This window comes from Dysidea avara, chromosome 7 (assembly GCF_963678975.1).
Source record: "Dysidea avara chromosome 7, odDysAvar1.4, whole genome shotgun sequence".
NCBI lineage: Eukaryota > Metazoa > Porifera > Demospongiae > Dictyoceratida > Dysideidae > Dysidea > Dysidea avara.
The window spans coordinates 10,908,923-10,921,632 of NC_089278.1; the positions used below are offsets into that span (position 1 = coordinate 10,908,923).

A 12,710-nucleotide genomic window follows, 5' to 3' on the forward strand; every position below is an offset into this window, starting at 1 on the left:
TTAACATGCTGTACAGCGGCTCATGCTGTACAGTTTCAGACACAGTGTATGCCACAGTGTTATGTGTTGCTGCATGCTGTACAGGTTCTTCACATTGAACAGTTGCTGCCATTTTATATGCCACCAGTGTTCTGTGTTGCCGCCACGTGCTGTACAGTTGTCCATGTTGTACAGTGAGTTGCTGCCACTGTGTATGCCACAGTAGTTATGCGTTGCTGCATGCCATGAAGTTGCTTCATGTTGCACAGTTGATTCCATTTTGTATGCCAGTGTTCTGTATTGCCACGTGCCATACAGTTGCTGCCACTGTGTATGCCACAGTGTTATGTGTTGCCGCATGCCGTGCAGTTGCTCCATGTTGAACAGTTGATGTCATTTTGTATGTCAGTGTTCTGTGTTGCCACGTGCCATACAGTTTCCCATGTTGTACAGTTGCTACCACATGTATGCCACAATGTTATGTGTTGCTGCCACCACTGTGTATGCCACAGTGTTGCTGCATGCCATACAGTTGCTCATGTTGTACAGTTGCTGCCATTTTGTATGCCAGTGTTCTGTGTTGCCACGTGATGTAAAGTTCCAGCAGTTGCTGCCATTGTGCATGCCACAGTGTTATGTGTTGCTACGTGCTGTACAGTATGTCGTACAGTTGCTGCCACTGTGTATGCCACAGTGTTACGTGTTACTGCATGCCATACATTGCTTCATGTTGTACAGTTGCTGCCATTTTGTATGCCAGTGTTATGCGTTGCTGCATTCCGTGAAGTTGCTCTTGTTGTACAGTTGATGCCATTTTGTATGCCAGTTCTCTGTGTTGCCACGTGCCGTACAGTTGCCCCATGTTGTACAGTTGCCGCCACTGTGTATGCCACAGTGTTATGTGTTGCCGCATGCCATGCAGTTGCTTCATGTTGTACAGTTGATGCCATTGTGTATGCCGGTGTTCTGTGTTGCCACGTTCTGTACAGTTGCTGCCACTGTGTATGCCACAGTGTTAAGTGTTGCCGCATGCCGTACAGTCGCTCATGTTGTACAGTTGATGCCATAGTGTATGCCAGTGTTCTGTGTTGCCACGTGCTGTACAGTTGCCCACGTTGTACAGTTGCCGCCACTGTGTATGCCACAGTGTTATGTGTTGCTGCCGCCACTGTGTATGCCACAGTGTTAAGTGTTGCCGCATGCCATACAGTCGCTCATGTTGTACAGTTGATGCCATTGTGTATGCCAGTGTTCTGTGTTGCCACATGCCGTGCGGTTGCTTCATGTTGTGCAGTTGATGCCATTTTGTATGCCAGTGTTCTGTGTTGCCACATGCCGTACAGTTGCCAATGTTGCCACTGTGTATGCCACAGTGTTATGTGTTGCTGCTGCCACTGTAGTGTTAAGTGTTGCTGCATGCCGTACAGTCACTCATGTTGTACAGTTGATGCCATTGTGTATGCTAGTGTTCTGTGTTGCCACGTGCCGTACAGTTGCTGCCACTGTGTATGCCACAGTGTTATGTGTTGCTGCATGCTGTACAGTTGCTCATGTTGCACAGCTGCTGCCATCCTGCCATTGTGTATGCCAGTGTTCTCTGTTACCACGTTCTGTACAGTTGCTGCCACTGTGTTTGCCATGGTGTCATGTGTTGCCGCTTGCCATGCAGTTGCTTCATGTTATACAGTTGATGTCATTTTGTATGCCAGTGTTCTGTGTTACCACATGCCGTACAGTTGTGCACAGTTGCTGCTACTGTGTATGCCACAGTGTTATGTGCTAATGCATGCAGTCGCTTCATATTGTACAGTTGCTGCCATTTTGTGTGCTAGTGTTCTGTATTGCCACGTGCTGTACAGTTGCCCATGTTGTACAGTTGCTGCCACTGTGTATGCCATGAGTGGCCACATGCCGTACAGCTGCTCATGTTGTACAGTTGCTGCTACTGTATATGCCACAGTGTTGTGTTGCCACATGCCATACAGTTCTTCATGTTGTACAGTTGCTGCAATAGTATATACCAGTTTTCTGCACTGCTGCATGCTATACAGTTGCTGCCATTGTATATTCCAGTTTTCTGCATTGCAACATGCCATACAGTTTTCTTCACATTGTACAGTCATTGCCATTTATATGCCAGCGTTCTTCATTGTCTTGTGCCATACAGCTGCTGCTACTGCATATGCCACAATGTTATGTGTCACCGCCACCGTGTTGCCGCATACCATGAAGTTGCTTCATGTTGTACGGTTCCAGCCACAGTGCTGCATGTCATACAGTTGCTGCCATTGTGTATGCCAATGTTGTGGGTTGCCGCGTGTAATACAGTTGTTCATGTTGTACAGTTACTGCCACTGTGTATGCCACACTGTTATGTGTTACCGCTACCACTGTGTATGCCACGCAGTGTTATGTGTTGCTGTATGCTGTAGTTGTACAGTTGCTGCCATTTTGTATGCCAGGGTTCTGTGTTGCCACGTGCCATTGCCCATGTTGTACAGTTGCTGCCACTGTGTATGCCAGTATTCCGTCTCGCTGCATGCTGTGCAGTCGCTGCTACCGAAGTGTTATGTATGCATTACTGCATGCTGTCGAGCACTTTGGTTGCAACTCCATAATTATAGTGACAGTATACTACAGTAGTTATTGCTGAGGAATATGTAATTGCTACATTGTGTGCTAGTTTTACTTTACACTGTATATAATTGCACATGCATTGTGGATACACCCAGTGGTTACAGAATCTTTAATTTGGGGAAAATTGGGTGCAGTAATACTGCTTGAAGAATAACTGAATGCTGATTGGCATAGCCATCTCTCAGATGCAGCATAGATAATAGACACCCCTACCTGGATTGGAAGCACACGTATAGTGCCCATACAAAACTGCGGTTCTATCCGCGTTTTGCGCCTGAAGTTTTCAAACACTCTTTCATTCGAAGATTCTGTTTTACTGTCTGGATACAGCTCGGTTGTTTTAACTAGTAAGTTTAATAGATTGTTTCTTTAGTGGCGATTGGCCTACTACTGGTATAGGCGCATTCCGTATAAAAAGTATTTGAACATGTTTGTGAAAATGGCGGGGTGAACAAGTCTAGTTTAAAGGTGATGCTTATTACTATCTAATGCTACGTGTACTGGTATGTGTTTCATGGTATATCCGCTCCAGTTTAGTCAAGTTCACAAATCCCGCCTCTCGTATCAACCTTTCGCGCTTGTCAAACTTCTAGTTAATACACATCAGTACACCAACTATGAATAGGCCAAACCTTATATTCCGTAGTGGTAGGTTTACTACTCACCAGTAAGCAAAACATGTTCTTATACAATATACTCCCGGTACTGTGTACAGTATAAGGGGCGCGAAACACAGATAGATTAGGTGGCGCTTGGAAGTTTCCAATCCAGTATGAGGTGTCTATTATCTATGGATGTAGCAAATCAAACAGTGGCACTGCCCCTTTTGTTTGAGATTTTGCACACCCCAGTGAAGTCCTGGGCTTGCCCAATTTTGTCTCCAAAGCTAAAAATATTGGAGTCTGTGGCTTGCCTGAGATGTTAAACAAAACTTGCATCTTGTCAGATACTAAAAGTGATATTTCTGTGAAGACAATTATCATGCCTCATTTTTCGTGATGGATCTAGCAATGGTTTGCTATGATATTGGTAGGGTGACCAATTTATTTATCGGGTTGCGTACCTCAAAGATTTCTATAGTCGTGAAAGTACTAGCTAACCTGGTGCTAGCTAATGCTGGTTTATATACACAGACTATATCCATGCATAGATGTGACACTGTACATGGATCAACAAATTTTATGTATGCTATATGCAATAAAACTAGCCACGTCTTCGATTTCCACTCATATGCATGATTAAGAATTTCACCTTAGTGGAAGGAAAGTGCAGATCTTCATGAAACTTGTGCTGTTCACTAAGCGATATCTAAATCTTATGCCATTTATTGGAGGTTTGTTGGCGTTTCTTCTGCTGGCTGCTAGGTCACATAAAATTCAAAATTCATAGTTTTCAGCATTTTGGCTAAGAAGGGTAGCTTGGTACCAAATCAACAACTACAATCTTATTTATTTCTGCAGTGGGTTTGAACCAACTAAGGACCTGGAATTCATACACCAAGTACGAGAGAATACGTGCGCTTTATGTGGAGTGTGTGCATTTTTGTTTAATCGCACGTGGAAAAGAATTGTGATTCCTGTCACGTAAAGAAAGATTCTGTTAGATGGTACATATAATAACTTTTCACTATACCGAACATGTTGAAATGGTTTGGGAGTAATTTGTTGAAAGTCGATTTATTTGATTGCGGACCCTAACTACGTAAGCATAGCTGTAGGTGTAGACTACTTATGTTCCTTCATTACTTTTATTTCTAAATTCTGAATAGAAACGATGGGCAATCCCCATTTTAATGTAATAGCCAGCACAAGAAGCCATTGACATGCTACTCACAAATCAACACCTAAGTTGAAGCATGAAAGAGGACAAAAGGTATGTCCATGCATGCTTGGTAGCTGCTGCGCTTGGAGAAAGGCATGCCTTAGGCCTAAGTGATGTTAAACAGTGAAGAATCAAGTCCATGGTGGCGTAAACCATGGTCAGGTTATGATTGGCTAAAGGCATCAATATCAGTTAGTTAGCTAGCCATTAGAAAAGTGAGTAAGCACAACAGAGACCTGTTGAAAGCATTTTGCATCACCCTGAGTGCATGGTTACACCTACTTTATACTGCCAATGGAGTGTAAGAAAAGCAGATATGTGGTGTGTAATTGGATTATTTATGTATGTGATTTTTTATGCGAGGTTGAGCCTTTAAAAACTGCTAGTAATATCGTGACACTATCATAATCGTAGTTAATGTTAGTGATGTGCAATATATTGATTATATTGATTATCGTGATATATTAATTTTTATATTGTAGTCGTGATAAAAAATTTATATTGTTATATGATGGTGTAGCAATTTCATCAGAAAATGATGTTCAAGACAATATTAATTTCTTTATAACAGACTTACTTGCTGAGGAAAGTGCATGTTAGGGACTATTTTACATGATTTATATTCAAATACTAGCAATTTATTACCATAATTTCATGCAATTTGTATATCACGATAATTTATCGTATCGTGATAAAGAAGAGAGCAATAATCGTGATATGTGATATAAAAAAAATGCCATATCGCACAACACTAGTTAATGTCAATCGTGATAGTTGTACTATTGCTCAGCTCTAACATTCATACACCCAATCGATGTTTTTTGTGTCATTCTTCCTTTGGTTCAGTGTGCACATGTTTACCGATCAGGAGATAAATACATTCAACAAGAGACAATCGACCATTGGCCAGTCACATACAATTGCCACCTATTTTCTTGTTTCATCTGACATTTTTCAGGGCAGGGAATCTTGGATGTAGGCTGTGGTTCTCACCTGCATAGTTACTCTAGCTGACATACTGTAATAGCAATGTTCTGTTGCTAGGAGATTCACTAACCAGGTGGGGCCACTGCAAACAATAGTGTGTAAACAAGTATTTAGTGTTGTTTGAGTAACATGTCAGATACTGTAAAGTTGATCTGACATTTGTAAGATCAGCGCTGGAAAATTATAATCACTTCTGCATGCATGCTATCCATGAGATATCAATAATCCTGTATACAGAGTATATGCCTCCTTAATACAATACAAAATCAAAATAATTTGCTCACTTACAGAGCTGTATGTGATATCAAGAATTTTTATATATGGTACACCTGATGTTATATCTTTCCTTTGAAATGAATATTCCAGTACTCAAAGTGGTATTCAAATAGTTGAATAGTCACTGAAAATTCGAATAATAGAATATTCATTTGAGCCCTACACCACATACATCATGGCCTAAATACATGTACTATGTCCCATTTTTGCCGTATATACGGAATAAAAATGTTATCATGTCAATGGCTTTTGTATGCTAGCTATCATACAGTGTGGTAGTACTGTATATATGGCATCATGAAGGTTTGCACTTTTTCACAAAAAATATTGACCAGATACCAACCTCTGTACATTGGATATTGCTTAGGTTATAACCAAGCCCTCAATATGACCTGAAATGCTTCCAATTGATTTATTATTTTTAATTAGCAGTGGAATTTTCTACTGACTCACTGCCTGATTGATGCCTTCAGACAAATGTAACTCAGCAACAGCTAAGGTTACAGCCTTGATTTTTCACTATCTGATGATATTTAAGCTTGACAGGTGCCTTTTAGCATGCTTCATGGACTTACCTTTGTCCTCCATTTATCTTTGCTGACAGTGCATGCAAGATGTCAATTCATGATAGCACCACATGATGGTTTCCTTATTATTATTATTTATTTGTATAAGAAGACAGAGTCTTATAAAACCAATCTCAATTAAATCATACAAATGAAAAATGTTGATTATACAAAAAATGATCTAAATTAGTCTTAAAACTTAGTACATTGGGAGAAGTGGCAATTTCATAGGGTAAGGAATTCCAGTTATTAATTATTCTCTGTGAAAAGGCAAAGCGTCATATGTCATAATTAAGTCCATACGATTTCGACGGTAAGATAAACTAGGTAAATTGAGGCTTTGTAGTCTGTCAGAATAGGGTAAGTTTTGAAGGGTAGGTATCAACTTTGTGGCTCTTCTTTGAATATTTTCCAGCTCACGGATGTTTCCCAAATGATGAGGATTCCATATGGTAGAGGCATAGTCTAGAATTGGTCTTACGAGTGTGGTGTAAAGTAATCGTATTACAACAGGATCTCTGGAATTAAAGTTTCGTTTAATGGTGCCTAACACATTGTTGGCTTTCTGTATTATTTGGTTAATATGTGTCTTGAAATGTAAGTTTTCATCAAATGTGACACCCAAATCTTTCTCCTCTTGAACAGTACTAATAGGGTGTGCATCATTGTTTATTAAAAAGTAATACTGCCTGGATGTAGATTTGGGGCCAATACTCATATGCTTACACTTAGGGAAGTTTAGAAGTGACAACCAAGTACCACACCACTCAAGCACAAAGTTTAAATCCTGTTGCAACAGATCAGTATCAACAGGTGAGGTGATAGGACGATATAATTTGGTATCATCAGCAAACAGACCTGAGAAATTTAGTAAAGCATCTGGCAAGTCATTAACATATATGATGAAAAGGGTAGGTCCTAAAACACTACCTTGTGGAACGCCAAGTCCAGTCAAAATAAGATCCATGAAGTGTAATGGCCACTGTCTTCACTGTTTCGATAATTGGTGGTTGAGAGAGAGGTGTTCAGATGAAAACAATATAGTTGGCTTTCTCTTAGTGCAATATGCGCAGGTTCACTCATGTTACAAAAAATTAAACAAATAAGTGCAAGGATAATTTGGACTTGAATTTTGATTAGGGATCAAAGAAAAAAGCATTGAAACAGGATGGGTTGCCTACACTTGAAGATATATGGACATTTAATCCCTAATTCAGTCATGGGTAGCTATACACTGAATGAACTAGGAATCAAATGTACAAATGTATGTACAGTAGTATATCAAGTGCAGGCGGCCTCCTTTATTACTACTTTTTATTTGATCCCTAATCGGAATAATAATTCCTTGGACTCGTCATGTTAGTCCTACATGGGACCAAAAGGATAGGATGGACAAGTAGGATTGAATTGCATTGGTGGGACATATGGGACAGTCGTAAGTTTGTCCACCCAGTCCTATATGGGACCAAAAGGATAGGATGGACAAGTAGGATTGAGCTGTATTGATGAGACATATGGGACAGTCCTAAGGATGTCCACCCAGTCCTATATGGGACCAAAACGATAGGACGGACAAGTAGGATTGAGCTGTATTGATGGGACAGTCCTTTGGATTCCCAGCCAGTCCTATATGGGACCAAAAGGGTAGGATGGAGTTGTATTGGTGGGACATATGGGACAATCCTAAGGATATCCACCCAGTCCCATATGGGACCAAAGACAAGTAGGATTGAGTTGTATTGGTGGGGCATACAGGACAGTCCTAAGAATGTCCACCCAGTCCTATATGGGCCCAAAAAGATAGGACGGACAAATAGGATTGAGCTGTAGTGGTTGGACAAATGGGACAATCCTAAGGGTGTCCACCCAGTCCCATTTGGGACCAAAAGGATAGGACAGGCAAGTAGGATTGAGTTGTATTGGTGAGACATATGGGACAGTCCTAAGGATGTCCACTCTATCCTATATGGGACCAAAAGGATAGGACGGACAAGTAGGATTGAGCTATATTAGTGGGACATATGGGACAGTCCTAAGAATGTCCACCCAGTCCTATATGGGCTCAAAAAGATAGGACGGACAAGTAGGATTGAGTTGTATTGATGGGACATATGGGACAGTCCTAAGGATGTCCACTCTATCCTATATGGGACCAAAAGGATAGGACGGACAATTAGGATTGAGTTGTATTGGTGGGACATATGGGACAGTCCTAAAGATGTCCAGCCAGTCCTATATTGGACCACAAGGATAAGACGGACAAGTAGGATTGATGTCCTATATGGGACCAAAGGGATTGATTTGATGGACAAGGGAACGCATGGGACAGTCCTAAGGATGTCCAACCAGTCCTATATGGACCAAAAGAATAGGACAGACAAGTAGGATTGTGTTGTAATGATGGGACATATGGGACATTTCTTAGGATGTCCACACTGTCCTACAGGCACAGTGGGACATCCTACTTAGGACAATGGAAATCCGACGGCAAATATGGACTTGAGTGGAGGCACGTAGCTAGCTAAATCCAGGAACAGTATGTGGGCATTTTAGCGATACAGTGATGTGTGCAGTGTTTTTTCATTATTAGTAAAATAATTATATCAAGTATATTTAATCATAGATTACATACTGACACAATACTTATAAACATCTCCAATGAGCGGTGGAATATGTTCATCACATGATCCATCAATCTGTATTCCGTTGATCCGTGATCCGCCATATACAGCAACCTGTTTTATTACATATAATGTGATTTAGTGTAGAAACTAATACTGTATCATTAATTAAATAACAGGTGTTTCACTGTACTTCTCCTATTAACCAACCACGGATTCCATCAACAGCCACTATTCTTATGAGTCTAAAAGCTGTACAAACTATTGAGGTATGACAATGCGTAGTTTTGTGCAGTACGTATGTTAGCATACCACATATGCATTTTGTTAAGGCTGAAGAGGAGTCTAAGTTAACAAAGAGCATTAGATTAACTGCTGCACTTATCCTATACAATTTATTGATGTCTTCACCAGGAGCCATCAGGTTTAAATTTGTTTTGTCATTTGCGTTGCTGTGTTATATTATTAATACATACAACTTTCACATCTCAGATCAAAGGAAAGCCAGTGCACATATGTGACCGAATTTGACCAAACAAGGCTTCCACACACATCCACTTTTATGATTTTGAAGTACCATAACTCAATGTAGGAGTATGCCATTAGTTTCAAATTTTGACCTGGTATTGTACTATTCTATGGAATGACTTTGTGAAAATTTTAGGCCAATGGCTTGCTGAATAGTCAAGTTACAGCTGGTTACAGTAAGAAAATTGGATGTGCGTGGAAGCCTTGCAACAAGAGTTAATAATTAACTCTTGCTTGCACATATATCACATATTGCACTGGCTCGAAATGTTCTGCATATGTACCAGTGTGTATATCTCATTACACACTGCCCTAACGAGATATACGCATTATGTACCTGTGCATATTATATAGTTATACAACGGCCACGAGTGCTCTGCCTGATATAAACGCACAAGCCTGAGGGCCGTCAGGCCCGAAGGCAAGTGCGTTTATACAGGTAGAGCACGAGTGCACGTTGTATAACTGTTATGTACCACTCACCTAATAGGTAGGGAGAGTCTCACAAGACAGCTGTAACACTTATAAAGGCCAGGTTTCTAACATCGATTGTGGGTAACCAAGCCGGACGTTGCGATGACGTTCCCCCTGCAGTACTGCAGCCACCTGAGATATTGAAAGCTAGTATGCTATGGGTTATACTCACTAACCTGCATTTGCTGTTCGACTCTCATCATGTAGTGCTCAGCATGCCAGCGTGATCACTCAATCGCCATATAGACTAAGCGCCAGACTAATCGCCATAGTGATTCTCTTGAGCGAAAAAAATCAGCTAAATAAATGGTTTAAGTAAACAAAACCTAACTACTAAACGATACTAGTCTAATTCTTACTATTCACACTGGCTAAACTCGAATCTGGTGGCATGACAAAACTGGTTACCACAATCGAACGTAAAGGTTAGTATTATTTAGAATATATTAGTTTTATTGAGTCATTGTCGAAGTGGACTACAGTTTAATCTGGGCTAATATGGCACCAGACTACTAAGGTGTATAAGTACGTTTATATATATGTAGACTAGAGTTGTGGCCACCCGCGTTGGCTTTTTCGATTGCCATTGGCTGCTTGTAAACATTATACGCATTGGTGATGTTATGGCCCACAATCGACCTTTACATGTCAGGCTATAAAAGAATTCGAGTGAACTGTAAAGTGTCTTTCCACCCATTAGGTGAGGTGTCGTAGTGGTCTTCGCCACCGGCACTTGTGCTATGCTGCACAAAACCGCAGCCAGTGCAATATCTGTATATTGCACTGCGGTCGGTGCATTATACCTTATAATGCACTCGTTGTGGTCTACAAAACCGCAACCAGTGCGTTATAAGTTATAATGCACTCGCTGCAGTCTGCAGCAGTGCAATATACAAATTATGGCACTGACGGTGCCTTTGAACTGCCCACGCAGAGTGGTATATATCTTGTTAAGGTAGTGCATATATCTCGTTAACTTGACACATTGCACTGCCTAATAGGAGTGCACACTACATCCAGAAATCATTAGATTCTTTGATGTTATACTGTTATCTCTCCTCTTATATATCATTGAATTTTGCCAACCAAATAAGCTGTGATTGTGGGATTCAATTTTAATGCATCAGCAGTAGTTGTTTTTTAGTTTTGTAAATATAGTAGAGTTGTACCGATTCCCACTTTTTAGGGAAAATCGCTATCCGATACATTTTTATCCTGTTTTACCAATAGTTAACCGATACCTGATTGTAGGTCTCTACAGGATATACTTGTGTATACTCCACTAAAAGTAGAGCTAGTAAAGTTAATGCTGTGAAATTGTACACTTATGTACCTCAACTCAAAGTTGCTGGTCAGACAAGTAGGCTAGGACCTGAACTATCACTGTTTATCTCACAAAACATAACAAATTATCTAAGTACATACCAGAGCACACCAGCCCTCCAGTGGTACTGCAGCTGCTGAAGCTGAATAGACTTTAATGTCAGTTGTTTACATGTGCAGGCTATTTGACTAGTGATTGGAGGAATGAGTGAAATAATATGGCATGAGGTCCCGGAACAGCTGATGGAACTCACATACAACAAATATTTGCACAGATATAGTATATTTACAGGTTACCTGATTTGAAGACACGACTACTGACTCTAACATCTGTCTCTGTTTGGGGTTGAATGGGAGTCAGGACTGACTCCATGGCCCAGGAGGAACTTGTTCCTTCCCCAAACAGACGGGTCCAGACTGAGTCACCCGTCTTCAAGGTGGATGACAGACATACTTTTTTTTTTTCTTTTTTTTTTTTTTAATATGTGTATTATTATAATTATTATTTTACATAATTATGTAAAGGCAGATATTAGTACCAGCAAATTACAAAACATGATTCAAAGTTGACAAGCTTGCAGACAAAGTTCATTCATGACCTTTGGCCATCCTGAGGGGCTAAGAGGGCCCGGGAGAACATTGTCAGCTGCTCCCTTGGGGTTCGGATATATAGAAGAAATGCTGAACTGTTCCATCTTCCTAGGGTGCGGATGGTAGAGTCTTCCAGGCAAGCACTGGCGGCTGTTGTGGCAGCCTCGATTCTGAAACTATGACCTGCAAAGTTAGACTCTGGTAGTCCAAACTCTTTCAGTGTTTCTCTAATGTGGTTGGTAAAGTAAGGCTTTGTGGGCGGTTGACCACTTGAAAGTCTGAAGTATGGACCATCATCAGATCCACGCACTGCCATATAAGCTAGGGTTGCCTTGATAGGGCATAGTGGACATCCTGTTTTGCCAATGAAGACGTCAACTCCATGGCCTAGCTGGTCTGTTTTAGAATACTTCAGATGCACTTTCATGCAGTTGGGGTCAGTTTGATCATTGAGTGAGACGTCCCCCATGCAGCATAAGCATCGTGAAAGTGATTTTACAACCCTCAAACTCGCCACCATATTTCATCAAATAACGGCTCAAAAAACCAAGCTACAATCGTCATGTCTATCTTAAACCATTCGTCTGTGTCCACTCAACCAGCAGTTACCGTTCTTTAAACCTGGTGGAATTAATTCTACTGCTAATGTCAATGCCAAGTTGACTTAACCTGTTGGCATAAAGCTTCACCATGTCTGATACCTTAAACACTGGAATAGTAATGTCATTATGAGTTAACTCTTCTATGTACCATGAAACCACCTAACTTCAAAGCCAAATTCCAGGGTACATATCTTATAAACCCTGGCTGGCCATGGTACATTTAAGTTAAACCATGGCTGGCTATGGTACATTTAAAATAAACCATGGCTGGCCATGATACATTTAAATGTACCATGGCCTTGATA

The 12,710-nt window shown here is 40.7% G+C and overlaps 1 protein-coding gene across 2 annotated transcripts in view; it reads left to right on the forward strand.

The window, feature by feature from the left end:
- Positions 1–12,710, forward strand: part of LOC136260075 (AT-rich interactive domain-containing protein 2-like) — a 77,582-nt gene that overhangs the window by 56,762 nt on the left and 8,110 nt on the right. The window contains exons 19-20 of one of the 2 annotated variants that reach the window (XM_066053689.1): positions 9,067–9,156; positions 9,220–9,311. The exons of the other annotated variant lie outside the window; for it this stretch is intronic. Of the exons in view, the coding sequence (XP_065909761.1) occupies positions 9,067–9,156; positions 9,220–9,311 (182 nt within the window). The remainder of the gene's footprint in view (positions 1–9,066; positions 9,157–9,219; positions 9,312–12,710) is intronic. 2 annotated transcript variants of the gene reach the window in all.